This window comes from Asparagus officinalis, chromosome 1 (genome assembly GCF_001876935.1).
Source record: "Asparagus officinalis chromosome 1, Aspof.V1, whole genome shotgun sequence".
Lineage (NCBI taxonomy): Eukaryota > Viridiplantae > Streptophyta > Magnoliopsida > Asparagales > Asparagaceae > Asparagus > Asparagus officinalis.
The window spans coordinates 28,226,606-28,249,453 of record NC_033794.1 but is presented as its reverse complement, the minus strand read 5'-3'; the positions used below and the strand labels follow the sequence as shown (position 1 = coordinate 28,249,453).

Genomic DNA, 22,848 nt, shown 5'->3' with positions numbered 1-22,848 from the left:
TGATAACATGGCCAAGAAATCTGACTTCTGAAAGCCAAAACTCACACTTGCTGAACTTAGCATACAACTGATGCTCCTGCAGAGTCCTCAAAGCTACTCGTAGATGCTCCTCGTGTTCTGCCTCTGATCTCGAGTAAATGAGTATATCATCAATGAAGACGATCACAAACTGATCTAAGAAGGGACGGAGAACCCGATTCATTAAATCCATGAATACCACGGGTGCATTGGTCAACCCAAATGGCATGACCAAGAACTCGAAGGACCCATATCGAGTAAGAAAAGCGGTCTTGGGAATATCCATCTCCCGAACCCGCAGCTGATGATAGCCAGAACGAAGATCAATCTTCGAGAAATACTGTGCTCCCTGCAACTGGTCAAACAAGTCATCAATCCTAGGTAGTGGGTACTTATTCTGGATAGTGACCTTGTTTAACTCTCTATAATCTATGCATAATCTCATACTACCATCCTTCTTCTTCACGAAGAGGACCGGCGCGTCCCATGGAGAATGACTCCGGCGAATAAAACCCTGAGCTAGCAACTCAGCTGGTGCCATGCGATAGGGTGCGCGGGATATCGGGGCTGTGCCTGGCTGCAACTCAATACATAACTCTACCTCTCTCACTGGAGGTAATCCAGGTATGTCCTGAAAGACATCCTGATACTCCGAGACAACTCTAGTCTCCAATAACTCAGCACCCTGATCCCGTCACATCACCCCCTCGATGTACGCCAAAAATGACTCCGCAAATTGGTTGCCCTGAGAGGTGGCTACAATCATCTCGGACCCGTCGGACGCTCGCAACTTGATTGTCTTCGCAAAATAGTCAATACTAATATGGTAGGAAGACAACCAATCCATACCAAGGATGACATCAAACTCGGACATATGCAACACTATCAAATCAACTACGAACTCTGACTCGTCCAAACTGACGGTACACCTCCTACAAACGCTCTCCAGAAGCAATACCTCACCTAAAGGGGTGGAAACTGATAAAGGGGTGTCTAGAGGCTGAGCCATGAGCTAGAGTCTATCCATGAATGCATGCAAGATGAAAGAATGCGAAGCTCCCGAATCGAAAAGAATACGGGCGGAAAAGGAATTCACAAAGAACGTACCCTCCACTATAGCTTCGCTGGCTCCATGATCACGGGGAACTACTGCATATACCCTGCCTGTGCTTGAAGACTGCTCTGCTACTGTAGATGGAGAATATGGGACAATCTTCCCCTGAGGAGCTTCCTGAACTGCTCGAATCTGCCCCTCAGTCCTCTGAGCTGCTGGCGGTGCCTCAAGCCTGTTCTATTGGCCCTAACCTTTGCCCTGCTGGCGCTGCTGCTGCTGCTAGTTCGGACCCTTGCCCTGCTGGGCTCCTACTGGTGCGCTACGATACTCTGATGCCTTATGTCCGACCTTGTGACAATTAAAACAAGATCCCTAGAACTTGCGCTGCTGATGCGCTCTCTGATCCTGTTGGGGTCCCCTTTTATAAGGGCCCTGATGCTGCTGCTGATGTCCAGAAAAGGGTCTCTTGTTCTTGCTCTTATCCCCACTCTGTCCTGTCTTGGCCTTCCCTTCCTTATCCTTCTGGAATATAGTAGTCTCAATCTCCTGAGAAGTGACAGCCTCAGCTACCTCCCTAAATGAATAAAACCTCCTCGACACGAGGTACCATCGGAGATTAGGGCGAAGCCCTGCTAAGAACATCTGAGCCTGACGCTCTCCCGTCTGCCACATGCCCGTGAAATGTAGCAACTCCATGAATCGGCTCTCAAAATCCGCCACTAACATGTTCCCCTGAGTCAATCGGGACAACTCGAGCTCCTTCCCAGTCCGTGCTGCAGAAGAAATGTACTGCCCATCAAAGAAGTATATTAAGTCTTCCCAGGTGAGGGTCATCCTCTGCTCTGAGGTAAACTGAAGTTGGTACCATCTCCCGGCATCTCCCTTCAGGCTATAGGATGCCAATCTCTTCTTCTGTACTGAATCTACACTGAGTATGTCAAGTATGTTGCTCACATCCTCCTTCCACTTATGGGCTGCAAGGGAGTCTGGTGACCCCTGGAACTCTGGTGCCCTCATCTTCTGGTACCTCTCCACCATACGGAGCCAAGCCTCCTGCTCTGTGGCTCTATCTGGGACTGCTAGAGGAATGGCTGCGGGTGTGATCCCTGGGGATCTCTCTCTGACAGGAACGACAGGTATCCCCTGCTGCTGAGCTACCGGTGGTGGTGGTGTCCGTGGTGTTATATGAGTCGTCACCAACTCCTCAATGGCTATCATCCGGGCAATAAGAGGAGCCATGATGTCCACTAAATACTGAGGAGCCTGCTGCGGCTCGGGTGGAGTCTGCTGAGGCTCGGATTGAGCTGGCTGCTGCTCTGATGGAGTCTGCTATAACTCTACCTGGCTAGCTCTCCGGGTACGAGGTCTACCATGTCCTGCCATCTATCTCTCTGGTCATAAGAAAATGAGAGTTTATGAGTCACAATGGACCTTATAAATAACGTATCACATTGAAATATTCACAACATATAGTATTCACACAAATACTTTGAATTTACACAAGGTAGTTGTCAATAAAAAAATTCTTAAATTTTGAGATATACGCATATATCGCCCTCACTCATACTAGGAATTCCTTACGAACTCTATACATAAATCCTAAGAAACTCTATCCTAGCTTCACGACTCGACACAGGATGATCCTAAGGATACGAGAACTAGAGCTCTGATACCAACTGTGACGCCCCTGGGTCCACACAAGGCTGCAGTCCAAGGTGAAACCAAGAATGTCAAACATGCCTTGCACCACACCGTGCAATAATATGTTTCACCATCACAATTAATATCTATCTAGTAGAGTCAACAACAGGTGCATGTACAAAAGCAAGTAGAAGATAATACAAGGAATAACCGAGGAAATGATAGTGACCACATTAATATCTCATCATCCCACAAATAGAAATACACAGTCAGTGTCTGAATAAATAAACTGGAGTTTCTCACAATAAACAAATACAGAAAGTCGGAACAAAGGAAAATAAGGCACACCGCCTTTACAACATCTAGAATATAGTCCTCAAATGACTAACAAAAATCTAAAGTGGAGCTCCAAACAAAACATAACTAAAAATAAGCAACTTGGCACTAAAGTGTGTCGCCATCAACCTGCGACTCTCCGGGCTCCTGGCTCGTTACCTGAAAGGGGGAGGGACAACGAGCGTCAAAGCGCTAAGGGCTCGTTGTATAAGAAAATACAGTTAATACATAATAAGTCTCAAATTCATAACTCTTAACTAAAAAGAAGTTTTAGTATTTAGAAATTTACAACACGAGCATAGGTACGTCGAGCAAAATAATCCAAACAAGGAAAAACCCTCATGTATATACCTTATATGTCAAATTGTAAATCCCTAAATACCAAACCCAAAGTCTAATACAGAAACAATAATAAAGAGGGAAGCAACCAATCTCAGAATTTAAATACTGTGTTATGTCATAACCAAATAAGTGTCAAAGGTCAAAAATTTACATAAGTGTCGTGTCCTGATTCAGATAAGTGTCGTACTAATAGCTTAACGAATGGTCAACACATGGTCTAATAGGTACATGTCCAACACAAGGACTGAAATAGATTATAGTCCAACACGAGGACTTTAATGGATTATAGTCCAACACGAGGACTAAAGTGACATAGTTTCCCCAACACGTGGACCAAATAGAAATCATCAATGAGATGTATGAAGAAATATACTTATACAAATTTCACACGCGTCCCGACGTATAAATTCTAAATTTGGTGCCCTCAGGTCATCTATCATGCTTAGATTCATGGCAACAGAGAAACACTAGTATCAGATAGTCGAGGGAATCTCTCGAACACATGAAACACTCAGCAAAAACCAACTGTGCACAATACTGTGCGGCGGTCGACCGTACCGGTCGACCGCACATGGAGATGAACTTCACTGTTCAGCGTAAATGTTTACGGTTGACCGGTGCGGTCGACCGTCAAGATGTCGCGGTTGACCGCTGCTGTCGACCGCGCAGAGGGTAGACGTGCTCTGCCCTTGCTGCACGCCCAGCGGTCGACCGATGCGGTCGACCGCAAGGCAGACAGAAACCCAGATCTGGTTTCTGTCAGCTTCTAAACCTGTAAAACTTTTCTCTTTATCAAAACTCAACATATGAATATGTCATATAGCAGTAAACCACAAATTTAAACCTTTAAAAATTATCACCATATACTGAATATATATATATAATATTATATATATATATATATATATATATATATATATATATATATATATAATATATATATATATAGATAGATGTAGAACTGTAAAAACTGGTTTTACTTATCTAAAAACATTCTTATTCTTAGATCTGGATCTCATTTGATAAAATCCTTTGATGAGCTTTCAAAATCTGAAATATCTAAATCTCATATGTTACCATAATGATCTATTAGCTATTCAAAAATACGAATTTGGCCTAAATAAACCAAATAAAACTCAAACTTTAACATGAAACTGAAGCAAGGTGAGGTTGGCGAGATGTTACTCGCCCTGCTGGTGAGCAGTGGGTCTCTGAATCTGAAAGGAGAACATTTTCCTTCGCTGAAACCCACAAAAACTGCTGAAAATCCTCAAGAACTCCTCCCAAAATCACCGAACAAAGAAGATTAGGTTTTAGGAAGAGAGGGGCTAGGGTTACAGATTTCAGATGGAAAGAGGTTGTCTCGGTTTATTTGAATATATACAAAAACCCACAACCCGACCCGAAAACCCGATAAGACCCAAACCTGAGAAAACTCTCTGACCGATACGGTCGACCGCCGTGGTCGACCGCGCCAGCCCAAGAATGTCTGCTGCTCGAAAATTGACATGCTGGACATGAGACTCGATTCCTCTCATATAGAAACACTTAATGGGTCTCAAACGGCAGAAAAAAAATCACATTCATCGCTGCTGTGTATATATATATATATTATATATATATATATACTATATATATACAGATAATTACATTCATCTGATATATATATATATATATATATATATGATTATTTATCATAAGAGAAATATTTATTATTAATAATTCACATATATTTGTTATAAAAATTTCGGGGTTTTACAATATACTAAACAACACAAAACAAAATACTAAAAACAATATTAGTTGTAAATTGTTTGTAAGATAATTATCAAAACAAGAGGACCCAACATTGTATGTTTAAAAACTAAATTTTACTATTTTTTTAATATTTCTCTTCATAGAGTCATAATATTGAGAAGTATAGAGGTATTTATCAATTTCATATAATAATTATCTTTATTAATAAATTTGAAATTTGAAAACCATATAATAAAAAAAGATGTCAGGAGTAAAAATACACTATTTAATTAAATAATATGGGATTGGATTCTTGAGCATATTAACATAACAGCTGGTCAATGGTTATATAAAATAAATGTTGGTTAAGTTTTATGTAAGTTATTTACATAAAGTCAGACATTTAATTTTGGTAATATTTATATATTAAAATCATTTTATATTAACCGAAGATTTTAATTTGTATATAATCTGATTTTTGCTAAATCAAATTAATATTAAACAAAAATTAAAATAATTAAAATTTTTAATTTGTATATAAGTAAAATTTAAGGCATGTAGGATTTGATTAATTAGATCCCAAATTATCAACATATAATAACTTGTTTTAATATTTTCGAGTAACATAGTTTTCGGTAATATCTTTGTATAAATTAACCTAAGTTTTGACAATATTTTATATTAAGGATTATTTTTTTATTATTTTGGAAATTATTAATCTAGAAACAATTTAATACGATGATTGATATAGAGTGTTATTGCAAATAAGATTTATAAACCAGTCAGTACATTAGTATCTACTCATCTATGTTAACATGCAAATATCAAGATTTTAGAGGAGGATGAACTTTTTTTGGATGCATCAATTGTGAATAATGTTTATGAATATTAAACTGACTTAAATCTTAATTACATTCAAATTACATGTAGATACATTTTTGTTTTCTTCGGTTTGTTCATTTCATATGAAAAAATTAGTTTAAATAATGTTAACTTTAATTATAGCATATATAATTTGTTTATTATCATGATTTCTAGGTAAATCTCAATTAAGGGTTCCCGTGCTTCGAAAGGGGAGTTGAGTTAGTAAATTTTTTAAATTCTATGGGGATAGGAGGTGAGTCAGTAATTTTTTTAAATTCTATTAGGATATGAGTGATTAAAATATGATAAAATTTAGGTCAATTACGATAAGACTGTGCTTAGCACGGACTAAAAAGACTAGCCTATTTGTTATGGCAGTATGTCGCAGCTGAAGTTACTGATTGTTTAAATGATATTTGGTGAGCAAAGATCTGACCTCTAAGTATAATTCCTTTATTTGAAATATTAATTTAATATTTGTATTTTTTTTTGCTCTATCTAATATATTTATCTTTCTTTATACTTCCTACTGTTAATAAATAAACCAAATACGTTTGGCTAGGATGTATTTCTCTCGTGCTCATGGTTTGACGGTTGTTTCAAAGATCAATGCATTCTATCTCTGCAGATTTCTCCTCTCTTATGCTTATATGAAGTATTATACTATTTGTAACACGAGTGTCATATATTTCAAATGTTGATGTTTAAATAACTACTGATGTTCAACTTATTGTGTATTCTAGTTGATGATATCATTTTAGAAAGCCAATAGAATGGCAGCTTTTACATGGAATGCGTTATATTCCAGTTTATTTATCCTCTTATGCTTGCATTGAGGATATGCAATTTATAATATTGTAGATTTTATATCTCCTGCGTGGGTAAAAAAAACTGAAACACGTATGAGTTTTATATAGCAACACTCACGGCTTGCACGGCTTGCACAATGATATAGATGACCAATTCTAAATTATTTTGCTTCTATTGAAAGTTGTGGATAGTTGTGATTTCATATCTGTGTGGTATCTTAAATTTTCAAAATTGTGACATTTATCTATTTTGGAAAAAAAAAATAGAAGCTCAATAATAAACAATCCATTACTTTTTTTTTTGTTCGTTACATTTTCATTTTTAATAAGTCTCCCACGATTATGTAAATTGGCTATTGACTTTTAACTATTGCACTCTGAATTTAAATTTAAGTGTTTTCCTTAAGTAACATGTTTTCATTTTTGCTTTTGTCTTTTAATAGTACAATAGATGATCATTCTATCTTATCTTGTTGCGGTTCATATTATATAGAATAGTATAATAACAGTTTTCTTCAATTATAAATTTTTAAGCATAGCTCTCACAACAATTCCATGCATAACACTAATATTCCAAATACAACGGGATGCATGAATAAAGTTCTAGTTACATTGATCTCCCAACTACAAAGGGATACCTACATAAATTAATTCTATTTTTTTTACTTCTCCACGATATAGCTGAGTTCACGTACATGCATCATACAAATTAGATGTACACTTCTCCTAGCTTAAAATACTTAGAATTGAAGAGGAAGATCATAATCCTTTTTTTTTTTGAGATGTGATTTATAAAATCTGTGTGGCATGATATGCTATATAAATGTTATGTAAATTCTCTGTACGATTTAGAAGTAGCTAATATTTGGTCATGGAATTTGCTTGACTTGAATGCTGATATTAAATTGAGATGAGATCACTTTGTGTGCATTATTTTATGGTGTGTATGGTATGAAAGAAATCTTCATATTTTTCATAAAACAATAAATGCATTCCTTAGAAATTTTATAAACAGATTGCTCATTTTATTGATTTATGTTTAGGAAACATTCCTACTATGTTCAAAAGCTTGAAGTATGTTTGAAAGAGAAGCAGGCAGTCAAACAAATGCTGATGATGTTGGTGTAGGCATTCAAAAATGCCAAATTTCAAAATATGAGAAGGATGGTCAGGAAAACGAACCTCGTCTCAATCAGAGGCGAGGTTTGTCGTTTAGTGAGGATCAACCTCAGAACGCAGGTTATCGAGCAGTGAAACTCGACAACAAACAGTGAAGCTCGTCGTTGGAAATGAGGTTCGACATTCATCTTTGAAGGATGAGGTTCGTCAGTGAAGATAAAACTCATCGTTGGATTTGAAGCTCGTCAGTAAAGACGAGGTTCATTTTAAGGAAAGTCATCAGGTTTACTATGCAGTTGGTTCCAGCTATCGAAGACGAAGTTCGTTAGTGAAGATGAAATTCGTTAGACGAAGTCAGTGAAGACAAAATTCACCAGAAGAAGCTTATTTACTGCAAAGTACACTTTGTAAGATGAACCTCACTGCATAACGAGGCACGTCTTACGTGGCAAACCCCATTTCAATTAAAGATGAGGTTCGTTGTTCACGAGAGATTTAGCTACAACGGCTCCGAAGACTTAGTTAGCCACGTGGGCTAATCTTTAGGAGCACGTTACGGCATGCGCCGATTTGGAGGGGGCAGTTACGCCCCTCTACCCGTGATCTTAGCACATCAGTTACATGCTTAAACCCTATAAATAGCCATGGATGGCTACATAGAAAAATGTTGGAAATTTTCGACTTGGACTTCAAGAAGCATCGAAAATCAAAGTTTCTGCGTACGGATCCGGAGTTTGAACTTTGATTCCAGACGACTAACGAACGTGAGAAGCTTTAGTGATCTTGTCCTAATCGTCAACGGGAGGCAATCTCGACTCAAGCATCAAAGGAAGCATCCTTTCGCTACCAAGAACTCATGTTAAACAAAGAGAAGCTGAATTAATCTTCTCTTCATATGTAATCGAGAGAGTGTGAGTGATTGTAAGAGTTTCGTACCAAGCGAGCGAACCCAGTTTTCTTAAAACAAGAGCATCAATCCAACATCAATTTTTCGACCCTATAGACAATGGCGACCACAGTGGGAGTAGCTATTCTTTCCGACGAGATGGTAGTAGCGCAATAGCGTAATCAGACAAGATCTCTGTGGGAACGAACATCGAGACTTTGGTCATCGAATTTGACCAATCCAAGTACGAGGGGTATATCTCCTCTTATAAGTCTAGTCCCACAAAGGCGCGTAAGTGTCGTCGAGTCTCGTATGAGACTTCAGCCCAAGTGGCTTCTGATGATTCAACTAGAGTTAGTCTCAAGGAGAAGTTTATGTCTCTCAAAGAGGAGACTCTAGTAACTAGCCGTCAGGCTAAGAAATGGGTTGTCAAGCAACCTAGCCGAACTTCGGCTTCTATTAGCCAAACTATGGCTCTTGATAATGAACCTCGCCCAGCTTCTCCTGAGGCAAAAGTTCCAATTGGTCCACTGTCAAGACGCGCTCGACAACGTCAGCCCTAGAACCAAGCTCGCCGTAGGGAACGATATTTGGTCTCGCTAGATGGTTTTCACTATCGGCCGAGAGCTGATCAGCCCAAGTTCAACAAGTCTAACGAGGGTCAAGTGATTGAGGAACGTCCAAATAACGGACCTCATCCTCGTACCCGAGTAGGCTCAGATTCCTCAAAAAGAGGTTCAACAAATTCAACAAACGGTTCATAATGAGGCTCGTCAAGAAAACGAACCTCAAGTTAAGAACCTACCGAGAAGGAGAACTCGACAAACCCGTCTTATCAACGTACCTCGTCATGCAAAGGACGGAGTTTGTCAACTTACCCAAGGTCGTCAACCTCTATCATTTAGAGGGTCTCGCTTGAGTAAAGCCAAGATGACAAAGTCCGCTGGGGGTTGTCCTGCTGGTGACCTTTGGGATTATCTCACGCGCAAGTGCAGCATGAGTCAAATGTAATCTCATTGCTACTGTGAGAAACTCATTTATGTAGTACTTTCCCAATGTCCATGTGGGGGAGTCAACACATAAGCCTTCAGTCTTCAAACAGTTGACTGAGCCGTTGATGTTCTCATCACCAAGAAGAAGATGCTTTCATCCCAAGAAACAAACATCTAAGAATCGCCACATTGAAGTGACGATCAACATGGTCAGCAAGGGCAAAAGTAAAGTCTCGGCTGTAAAACCCCGTATTTTTTTCTTTTGTTATGTATATATGTGAATTATTGTGATAAATAGCTTAAGGTCATCGATGTACATGATAACGAGTTATTTGAGATGATATGAGAGTATGTATATAGAGTTTTGTGCGTTGGTTTTGCAAATAAGCAAAACATGCACGAAACAAGAAACTACCAGATCAGTCGACCGATCAGTCGACTGATGACCTCAGTCGACCGATCAGTCGACTGACGAGCTATTTTCTAGTTTTTCTAGGTTTCGAGTCTGTTTTGATTGGTTCGGGTTTTGGGTCGGGTCTGGTTGTTCATATATGATCTCTCCTACCCGAAAACACCCCCTTTCATCATCAGATCTGAGAAACCCTAGCTCCCTCTCTCCTCTCTCAAACCCTAGGTTCGTTCTTGGTGATTTTGGGGAGAACTCGGAGGATTTTCGTCGAGATTTTCACTTCGCAGTGAAAGAAACCACTCTCTCGCAGATCTAGGAGCTTTTCATTACCCTTGAGGCGAGTAACATCTCGTCCAACATCGTCCCATATTTGTAAACGTTTTCAAATGATTTTTATGAGTTTTGATGAGCCAAAAACGTATTTTGTGTACAAAGGCTTGATTTTTATAGCATATAATGTGAAGATATGTTATTTCAGAATGTTAAAAAACTCACCAACATTTTGTGAATCAAAGATCTAGATCTGTAATGTTTTAATGAGAGATCAAATACGAGTTTTGTTTTCAAAACGTTTTTAAAGCATGAATGCACATGTTTAGGGTTTTGTTTATGTATTTACATGTGAAATTTCGTTTCAGTTTAGTAAATATATGTTAAAATTAGTATCTTTATGCTTGGGATTTATGGTGATGATTTTAGATAAATAGTATTGCAAATAATCAACTGCACAAACAGGTTTCTGCAACCGTTCGGTCGACTGATCAGTCGACCGACGGGCTGAATTTTTCCAGCTATCAGTCGACTGATCAGTCGACTGACGGGCTGATTTTGTTTTCTCAGTTCCTCAGTCGACCGATCAGTCGATTGGTGAGCTGAGGTTGTTCTGCCTTATCTTATCAGTCGACCAATGAGTCGAATGATTGCATCAGTCGACATATGAGTCGACTGATGAGGTGTTTTACAGATTCTTTATCTGTTTGAGTTGCTTTTCGGGGTCGCCTCGATTATTTGACACTAGTTTACAATGTTAGTGATTTATCTGTACATGTGAGTTGGCTTTTGACACAAGTTTAGACCTGTACATCGAGACGCGTGCGAGTTTAGGATATGTATATCTTTCCACATATACCTTTGACAGTTGCACCTCTTTACTTACGTGCGAGTTTAGGATATGTATATCTTTCCACATATACCTTTGACAGTTGCACCTCTTTACTTATAGTCCATGTGTTGGACATACATTACTATTAGTCCATGTGTTGGACACTTATCATTTTAGTCCATATGTTGGACATGCATATCATTTAGTCCATGTGTTGGACGTTTGCTAAACCTTGAGCATGATACATAACCGAGTTTGGAGCATGACATATTTATGAAGTTGGGACATGATAGCTACCTAGGCTGGACGTGATACTTATCGTGACTTTGACACGACTATGTTTATCGGCAGAGATGGGTTCGTTGTCTTTTCTTTATTGTTCATGTATTAGACTCCGGGTTTGGTACTTAGGGACTTACAATTTGAGATACAAGGTATATACATGAGGGTTTCCTTGTTTGGATTATTTTGCTCGACGTACCTATGCTCGTGTTGTAATTTCCTAAGTACTAAAACCCATTATTGTTAGGATAAATTATTTTATATTATTATGTGTTAACTGTATTTTCTGTATACAACGAGCCCTTTTCCCTTAGGGTTGGTTGTGATGTTGCTTGTTAGCGCTTTGACGCTCGTTATCCCTCCCCCTTTCAGGTAACGAGCCAGGAGCCCGAAGAGTCGCAGGTTGATGGCGATGTATTTTAGCTTTAGCTGTCAATTTAGTTATATTTTCTTTTGAGCTCCACTGTAGACTTTTGTTTAGACATTTGAGAGTTTTATTCTAGAAGTTGTAAAGGCTGTGTGCCTTATTTCCTCTTGTCAGATATTTTTGTATTTGAGACTTGTTGAGTACTTCAGTTTATTTATTTCAGACATTGACTTATACTCAGTATGTTAGATGATGGAATATTAATTTGATCTCTAATATTTCATTTATTGATTTCTATATTATCTTCTACTTGCTTTTGTACCTACACCCTTTTATTGACTCTACTAGAGAGATAGTAATTATGATGGTGAAACATGTTATTGTATGGTATGGTGCATGGCAGGTTTGACATTCTTGGTTTTACCTTGGACTGCAGCCTTGTGTGAACCCAGGGGCGTCACATCGGCTGAGTCATCTGAATCATCTGATCCTGAATACTCTCTAGGGTTAGGTAAAATGCTTATAGAAGGACAAGTGATGTTTCAACACACTCGTACCCGTAAAGGCGTAGTAATCTCGTTTGATTACCGACGATTAGTGGGTATCACAGATGAGACTGAGCAAGAACTTGAAAACTCAGCCATTGCCACTTCTCATCCCTCCAACACAAATCAAAGTGAACAAGCAAGTGCTAAAATGGCAGGAAATGAGGAAGAACTAATGCGGTAGATAGAAGAGCAACAATCAACCATTCGTCAACAACAGGAGTCTATCAGACGCCTGGAAGCAATGATGGAGAAACTCCTTGGGGAAAAGGAAAAGAAAAAGAAGAAGGTTCATTCCCAAGCCTCGGGATCTAGGCATAGGCAACCTTCACTCGTCAATGAAGAGAATAGCCGTCGAAACATAGATGGCAATGATGAAGACGATGAGAAAGAAAATATTGTGAAGATTCATTCTGAATCATCTGAAGCTAAATCTAATCCTCGTACGAAAGTACGGGACCAAAAGTTGGATGATTTCTAGAAGCAACTTGATGCATTGAAACTCCAAGGAAACTTCAAATAACTAGGAGTGGTCAGGCCATGTCCAAGTGAATGGGATACGATCCCGTATCCTCCGAAGTTCAAACCGCTCAACTTAGTACAGTTTGACGGTAAGGGTTCTCCTACCCAACATATTTATTACTTCTAGGCACAAACCGGGCATATAGTAGGTAATGACCCCATTATGACTCGATTGTTCATCAATACCCTAAAAGGGGTGGCTTTCGAATGGTTCCGTAGACTTGAGCCAGGGTCAATCCAAAGTTGGAGAGATTTGGAGAGGCTTTTTCTAGCCCGATTCTTCAACAATGACACTGAGGCGTCTATGGCCACGCTATTGGCAGAGAAGCAGAAGAAGACGGAGTCTATCGGTGACTTCGTCAAAAGATTCAGAAATTGATCGTTGCATTCATGTGATCAAGTTTCTGAAGCTACTCTTGTGAAGATATACCGCAACAATCTTTCTATCAATATCTTGTCCAAGATGGGTGATGTTGAAGCCCATTCATGGAAATATTTGGTTTGGCAAGGAGAGCAGGTGGAAAACATGCTCAAGAGAATAGATGCTGAAGAACCTCAAGAATCCCAGCCTAAAAAGGGAGGGGGTAAAAGCAACTATAATTCCCAGAAATAATCAAAAGGGAAGGATACTCTAGCTGTTGAAATAATACCATCGCCGAAGTCTTCTACAAAACAGAAGGGAAATACTTCTGATAATCGTTTTCAGAAGAAGTATGATTTCAAGGATGAACATGTGGTTTCCATTCTCACATCTTTGATCAAGATGAATAAGATCAAATTGCCAGATGTAAAATGAAATACAAAAATGTCAAGGATCGACGATCCTAACTTTTGCATGTACCACAGGATGGTGCATCATCCAACCAAGGCATGTTATATCCTGAAAGATAAAATTCAGGCTTTGTTTGATGCAGGTGTGATGACACTTCAAGCTGAGCAAAAGAAGGTATCTGCGAATATGGTCCCGCTACAGTTTGGAGATTTTGTTGAGGTGTAAGTCCAAGACGGCATGAAAACGATTCCACAGGCAGAGACAAGGGTTGTGAACTTCGACCCCCATCAGAAGAAAGAAAAGGGGAAGGTCCCCTATACTACCCCTAAAGGTAAATTGATGTGGGTTCATCCTGATTCACTAATGGACAAGCAGTGAACGTTGGTAAACGCAAGGAAGCCTAAAGTCACACGAAGATCTTGCAATGCTATTTCAGCCATCCCAGGTAAGGGAGTTGAAACTACATCACTTAGCAGTTCTAAAAATGAGCAGCCAACATTCACCGCACAACCTGCACAGATATTAGGAACATGCGGGGGGAAAGAAGTATTTAAAGAAATACTCTAAAACAGTAGTTGCACCATCCAAACCAGGGAAAGAAGTAACGGAGCAAACTCAAGCGAAGGAACTTTGTTACAGCAAAGCACTCAGAAAAGATATACCAGAAAGCTCGAAAGATCCTTTTCGGTTTAATCTACTGGCTCAGTTGGCCAATATCCCAGCAAGGATTACCTTGTTTGAGCTTCTACGTTTATCTCGATCAACGAGAGAAGCTCTTCATGAAATATTAGCAGATAATGAGGCTTTCCTCACTCACTTTCCACCAAACCCAGCCGGAGCAATGCTGGAAGAAGCTTGCCCTCAATGTTGTCAAGTTTTTCGAGGAAGGATGTCGCATATCACCTTTTCCTAAGAAGATATTCACGTGAGAAACCTGAAATATGATAGATCGTTGTACTTCATAGGGTACATCGGCTCTATTCAGGTAGACAGAATTCAGGTTGACCCCGTTTCTGCTTTGAGCATCATACCATTGAGACTCGTTCATCACCTTAGAGTCCCTCTGCATTGTTTGTCAACGATGGGAACCACCATCTATGGCTTCAATGCTTCCAATACTCATCCCCCTTGGCAAAATCAAACTTAAATGTCAGATGGGTGACTTGAGGACGAATGTCACTTGCTACGTCATTGACGTAGAGATGTCTTACAATTTGTTATTGGGTCGACTTTGGATCCATACAATCTGATTGTTCCATCAACTCTACATCAATACATGAAATATGTAGATGAGAGTGGCGAAGTCAAAACAGTGGTCGCAGAGAAGCAACCATTCAAGGGGGTGGAGAATTATTTCACAGATTCTATCCATTACCTTGATGGTGAGCCATTTGAAGTACCACTGATTGAGGAACCAGATAGCGGTAATGAAGCCGATACCGAGTCTGAGCACGAACATGATCTTGTTTTTAATGACATAGAACCCGTCGTAATCGGTCTTGAAAATCTGGATGTAAACGATCCTGTTTATGAGGACAATGGAGTTATCTTTAATAATAATGATGATTTAGCTTACTTATCGTGTGTTGAATTGAATCTTGACATGTTAGGTACAAGCGCCAGCATGTTAGCAGACCCTCTATCTTGGTTATATGCTGAATCAAATTTATACATGTCAATTCAATCATCTTTTGTGACAAATCGATAGCAAATTGAATCTTCGCAAGCAGTCTTCATAGTGTCGGCCAAGGGCGATATAAACATAAACTAAAATGCAAATGAGATAGTGCAAATAATCAACACAAACACACAAATATGATCACGGAGTTGACCTATGTCTCTGCTTCCCACTCTTGGGGAGAATCCACTATCACAATGGGTTTTCAATATTCACCCAAAATGTTTACACCTCATAATCTCGGTTTTCTAGCTCACCGAAAACTTTCATAACTCACACTCTTACAATCAAACTCTACACCCTCTAAGTATTGGCCTAGCCCGTGTCACCTTCCTTAAGTGCTTAGAATTATCACATCTCTTTAGGATTTACCACTAACCCTACTCCTCTTGGAATCGACTCTGTCTCTCACCACACACTTCTCTCGGTGTACAAGTGTATTACAAAGTGTATCTCATAATTAATCACAAATGCAAATAGTTTGTTCTCTAAACATGGATGAGAACTCAATTAAGCTCACTCTCAAAGTTACAACCCCACAACCCAAATGTACACAATATATGATAATACTAAAATCTTAAGGGTGTATTTGAAAACAATGAGTAATAATAAAACAACTAAACTTAAATCAATCTAGCACAAGTATATATTAATCAAAATATAAATAAGCTACAAGATAAGTTTAGAAAAACTTTTCTACAAATCAAGAGTGAGAGAGATAGAGATTGAAAGCCCAAACACCAAAGGAATGATCTCCTCCTCTTGTGAAACTATCTTCACAAAAACTAAACTTGAAAACTCTTGAAAACTTTAAACAAACTTGCCCAAAAACTTAATATTTGTTTTTCTTAGATAGTTCAGAAGTTTGTAGGCATGTGGTATATATATGCTCATGAAACAAACCGCAAAACCAAGAGAAAACCCAACAAAATGAAAAAAATAAAAACCTAAAAATCTGAAAAAACTAGTTGTTATAGTGTTATAAGTCGACTTGCTACTGTTCATAAGTCAACTTATAACTAGTCGTCACAGGCTGAAAAACACATATAAGTCAACTTGTAAAAATCATAAATCGACTTATTATATATAAGTCGACTTGCTTGAAGTATAAGTCGACTCAGCAGATTCAAAATGCAAATTCCAGAGCAAATCATAAGTCGACTTATCAATGCTTATAAGTTGAATCATGAACGTGCACACACTGTTCATGTATGAAATCTGATTTTTAAAGTGCCTTAAGAATAGTAAAAAAATTCCAAAAAAAGTGAAACTTTGGAAAATGTTTATAAACATGAAAATGAACATGTTACAAAAAGAATTTTTTAAATTGCATCTTCCAATTGTGAAAACGCATTATTTTACAAAAACACTCAAATACGTGTATATGTAAAACACTTGATTTTTTAACTTTTGACTTAAACCAAGTTATAAAACCTTTTAATATTGATTTATAGACTTAATAAAGGATGTATATAATGATTAAATTATCCATAAACCAATAACACAATATTTTCATAAATACACCTATATTTTAATAAAATCAAAAAGTACGTGTGTGTGTGTGTGTGTGTGTGTGTGTGTGTGTGTGTGTGTGTGTGTGTGTGTGTGTGTGTGTGTGTGTAATTGAGCTTGAAGTATTAACACACAAGTATAAACACCTAAACTAATATATCCAAGATGAAAGATCTTCAATATGCTCGTCTTAGTGGAGGATGAAGCTTGATCTTGAATTTAGCTTTGAATTGTAAGGCTTCATTCTACTTTTCTGCCCACCTCCTTTTGATATCATCGTGAAGGCGCAATCCATCCAACTTCTAACATGTTGTTTGTCTAGAATACCTAATAGGCAACTACAACCACTAGACAAACAATATTAGGGATTGTTTGTAAATCATCAAAACAAGATTAGAGATATAGGCTCATAAACATGAGACCTAACATGATCGAGATGAAATAACAAATGTCAATATGACTAATCAAGCTCTAATATTCAGGAATCCAAAGTTCCCTAATCATGGGATAATTAATAAATCACGCATTGATGGAAGAAAAACATGTACCAAATATTACAAGTGCACAACCAATCAAGTTATAGTATAAAAAGTTATCGATCCCACGAGGAAGTTGTTTGTAAGAAATAATTAGATTCGGTTCTTATGTTATGTGTGACAATTAGGAGTAGTTAGAAACAAGTAAATGAAAAGGAGACGTTTGTTTATTTGGAGGGTTGATTGTGTGTTGTATTATATTCAAAATAAAATGTTGATTAAGAGGGAAGAAGAATAAATAAATAAAATTACAATCATAGAACAAGAAATTTAATAAAGGAGGAAAAAGAAAAAGAAAATGAAAACAAGAGAATAAAAGAAAAGAATAAAATCAAGAAAGTGAAAACAAATGAGGATATCAATTTAAAGATATTAGGAATCTAAAATTGAATCCACTTAATTATTTCTCTTAGTAATTATGAAATATTCTCCTTTTATCTTTATTAGAATTCTCCTTTAGATTTACTAAGTGTAGGGCATCAAACAACTCAATGAAAGGGTACCCTATCAAATTATTACCCAAGTTAAATTCATTCATGCAAGAAAAATCAATTTGAGACTTAATCTAGAATTCACAAGCGTAACCCATCAAACAATTTAATGAAGGGGTAAGTTATCAAGTTCTTCTCCTAGATCTCTTATTAATTATCCTAACATGATCATTATTTGCACAAGAGAACATTCCACAAATTAGAAAGAAATCTAACTTAGTTTCATGCAATTCATAAATTCCTACAATGTTTTAGTTCCACATTTAAAAATAAAAACCTAACTATAAACATAAAATTAAATTAATTACAGAAAATAAAAGAAGAATAAATAAAATAAAATCTATACTATGAAAATAAAAAGCAAGAATTAACTATGAGAAAGGAAAAAAACTATGCTAACAAAGAAAAGGAAAAGAAAGAAGTAATAAAGAAAATAAAATTGCAAGGAAATAAATCTAAGCTATGAATTAAAATGCAAGATAAGAATTAAATCTAAGCTACAAAAGGAAATACAAAAGAAAGTGAAAAATAAAGAAAATAAAAATCGAAACTCACATTCAGTGGGGTTTTCCTCTCCTTGAACTTAAATTCCGGTGAACAAGATTGTATTAAATGTAAAATAAATTACAAGTTTAAGGGTTTCTCAATCAAGAGTAAATTCCTCGTACAAAACTTTGACACCCTCAAACTCTTATACTCTCCTCTATTTATACACCAAAATATCCAACCCTCATAATTAAAATACAATATTTCAACTCATACTACACACATACCATAATCCAAAACTCATACTATACCTTATCTACAATCTAAAAACTCATACCCATGCCTATCCCTAATCCATAACATAAAATGGGCTTTTGGCTTCATTTATTGGTTTTTTCTTCTTTGGGCTTTTGCTTCATAGGCTTCATTTTCCTCTTTGCTTCAATTCGTCATTTTCCTTTTTGGGCTTTTGCTTCATGGGCTTCTAAATGCTGAAAAATAGAGAAGAGATAATTTGAGGGTTTTATATTTAATAATATTTATTTATGTTTTTATTCATTTATGTGCAAACTAAGCTAAAATGCCGATATTTATATTTAATAATATTTATTTATGTTTTTATTCATTTATGTGCAAACTAAGCTAAAATGCCGATATTAGCATATTTATTTCTTTTTTTATTCATTTATGTGCAAACTAAGCTAAAATGCCGATATTAGCATATTTATTTCTTGAAATAATTAGTAATGATGGTGTAAAATGTTATAAAATATATTAATCAAATACCCCCACACCATCATTCATTGCTTTTGGCGGTTTCTCCCTGGTGCATGTTAGCAGGCGATTTTCTGCCTGCTAACTTGCGCCCCCGCCTGGATTTGTGATGGCGAAAATCAAAAAGAAAAAAGGAAAAAAAATCATGGAAATTAGTTTGAGGTCTTCAAATTCAAGTTCGATTGCTCCTATGAATCCTGATGATTCTGATTTTGCTGAAGATGGATACGTCTCATCTGAATCGGAGCTGATGGGATCTACGGGACCTAGGGGAGAGAAAAAGAAGATTCTAATGACGGATCTGGTGAATTATGTTCCAGATGTTCTTGATTCAGGAAGGGGAGTAAGAACGATGAAGGAGGAGATGTCTAAATCACAAGGATCTACTCAGAGGCTTGCTTCCCTGCCCTATCTTGATTCAGGAAGGGGAGAAAGAACGATGAAGTCTATGGAGGAGATGTCACAAGGATCTACACAGAGGTTTGCTTCCCTGCCCTGTAAGTCAATACTTTCTTCTAAATCTTTAAAGAATATGAGTGGATCTTGGGCTGATGATGAAGTTTTGGAGGTGGAATCTTTGAATTCACGTACTTTGAATGAAAAAGAAGACTCTGATATTTTGAATCCTACTGTGGATTTGACTGAATTGAAGAATCTTGATAAGGATAGTACTAAAGAAAATGATGATTTCCCTCCTTTAAATCCTTCACAGTCTGAGCAATTTCTGGATCCTGTTAAAAATGAAAAAAAGAGCTGGATCAGTTTCTTTGCTGATAATAGAAAGATAAGTAATGGCATGGCTTTGGATTTTATTCCCCCTAACTCTAAAGATTCTGTAATTTTTGAAGAAGAGGAATGGAAAGAAGGAGAATCTATATGGAAATGATCTCTCATTGGTCAGGTATTAGGGATTAATGCCAAATTTAAGGATATGGAAAATTTCATTAAGAAAGCTTGGTCTCCTCTGGCTACTCCAGAAATTCTTCTTCTTAAGTCAGGACTTTTCCTGTTCAGATTTAATACTAAGGAAGAAATGAATGATATTATGGAAAATGGCCCTTGGTTCTTTGGATCAAGACCTATTTTACTTAAATTCTGGACAATTGAAGAAGAAATAGAAAAGAGTTTTGAAAATACCTATCCTATATGGATTCAGCTGCCAGGGTTAAGGTTGAATTTGTGGAATACTAAATGTTTGAGCAAAATAGCAAGTGTAATTGGCAAACCAATAGCCACAGATAAGCTCACTGCCAATAGACAGAGGCTATTATATGCTAGGGTGCTTGTGGAAGTGAAAATGCCTTCAATGTTGCCAGATCATATTTCAATACAAGGGTCAAATGGCAAGATGATTAATCAAAGAGTGCAATATGAATGGAAGCCTAAATGGTGTGATTATTGTAAACAATTGGGACATGATGCTAAGTTTTGTAGAAGACAGATTAGAACTCAGAGATGGGTTCCAAAAAATCCTGGAACAAAGGAAAATGTTCATGGGGGCCTAAAGTCAAATTCAGGCTCTGAAAATCCTGTGATACAAAATACTGATTTCATGAAGTCTGTACATGGAAAGGATCTTATCATTCTTTCTAAGGGGTCAAACCAATCTGAGTTGAGGCAATCTGAAAAAATTCCTGTGAATACTCAAAATGTGCACAATGTGCACATAGCTGGGAAATGTTCTGAATATATTGATAATCAGATACAAGATGGGCAAATAGAGAGAGAAGGATTATCTTTATTCTCAATTGAGGAAAATCCTGTTCATGTTGTGCATAGTTCACAGACTAAAAAACATGTGCATGTTGTGCATGTTTCTGGAGCAAACACTGAAAATAGAGAAGAAGTACATCCTGAGGCTTCATGGACACAAATACAAAAGAGAAGAAATAATAGCAGACTCATCTCTAGTAACTCTTTCTCTTCTTTGGCAGCAAAAATATGTGATCTGGATCCCTCCACATTGGACAGAGGGAGTAAAGCTAGATTGAAATGAATTTTTCCTTTTGGAATGTAAGGGGACTAAATAAATCCCCTAAGCAGCATCTGACTAAACAACATATTTTTTAGTATCATCTTTCTTTCATTGCTTTACTTGAAACAAAAATTAAGGAGGCTAACATACCAGTAGTTGTAAATAAGATAGCTGGTAAATGGAAATGGATTTCTAATGCACCAAATAATGGCAAAGCCAGGATTTTACTTCTATGGGATCCTGATATTCTTAATATCTAAATTGAGCACATTTCTTCACAACATATTACTTGTACTGTTAAGTCTGTGGATGGTAGGGTAGACTGCATTATATCCTCAGTATATGGTTCCAACCATCAGGGCTGTAGGAGAGATTTGTGGACAGAGCTTTTTCAAATCAAGCAAACTGCTGGGAATTCTCCATGGCTTCTTTGTGGAGATTTCAATACTATGATAAATGATGAAGAGAAAATTGGAGGTGTAACTCTCACTGATACAGACACAAAAGACTTCGGGTCTTTCATAGAGGATTGCCAGCTTTTACATATGAAAACTTTGGGTAATTTTTTTACTTGGAGTAATAAGCAAGACCAAGATACTAGGGTCTGGTGTAGATTGGATAGAGCCCTAGTGAATGAACCCTGGATTCAAAGGCATATTTCTAGTCATGTTGAATTTTTATCTCCAAATTTTTCAGATCACTCATCTGCTTTGGTCTCAGTATATGAAGAGAAAGATAGAGGAAAAAAGCCTTTTAAGTTCTTTAAAATGTGGACAACTCATGACAATTACTTGCCTACAGTGAATTCAATATGGCAAACACAGATAGTTGGTTTCAAAATGTATTCAGTCATTTCTAAACTCAAACTTCTAAGGAGTGCTCTGAAGGAACTCAACAGGAAGCATTATGCTAATATCAGTGAACAGGTCTTAAGAGCTCATCATGCTTTGGAAGATACTCAAAAAAAATTACAGGATGAGCCTTTTAATTCTGCTCTTATATGCCAAGAAAAAAGTTGCTTATCTACTTATAGTAAACTTTTGAATTGTGAGCTATCTTTCTATCAGCGAAAAGTAAGAATTCAATGGAGTATCAAGGGGGACAGATGCATAAACTGCTTTCACTTAGTAATCAAAGCAAACAGGCATCAGAATAGAGTACTAATTCTCAGTAACAGCAGGGGAGAAAGAATTACTGAAAGTAAGGATATTGCTAATGATCTCATCAACTACTTCAAAGGTCTCATGGGTACTGCAGTTCAAACAATAGCTCCTGACATCAGGGTTATAAAAAATGGTCCATGTTTGGATGAAAATCACATCAGGGATCTTGATGTACCTATAACTAAAGAAGAAATCAAGAGAGCAGTGTTCTCTATGGCCGATAATAAATCACCAGGCCCAGATGGTTATGGAGCATCTTTTTTCAAGACAGCCTGGTCAATTATTGGAGATGAATTAACTTCAGCTATTGAGGAGTTCTTCTCTACTGGAAAGTTACTTGGTGCTGTTAATTCAACCTCAATCACCTTGATTCCTAAGGTACAATGTCCAAACACCCCATCTGATTTCAGGCCAATTTCATGTTGCAATTGTATCT

At 37.3% G+C, this 22,848-nt stretch overlaps 1 protein-coding gene across 1 annotated transcript; it reads left to right on the top strand.

Moving 5' to 3' along the window:
• On the top strand, positions 20,206 to 21,270 carry LOC109832661. Its single transcript, XM_020400059.1, has one exon. The coding sequence runs from the start codon at positions 20,206 to 20,208 to the stop codon at positions 21,268 to 21,270; it is 1,065 nt and encodes a 354-aa protein (XP_020255648.1).

Bases quoted from the DNA above. Each gene is read 5' to 3' on its own strand.
- LOC109832661 (XM_020400059.1), top strand. From the start codon at position 20,206: ATGGAAAATTTCATTAAGAAAGCTTGGTCTCCTCTGGCTACTCCAGAA.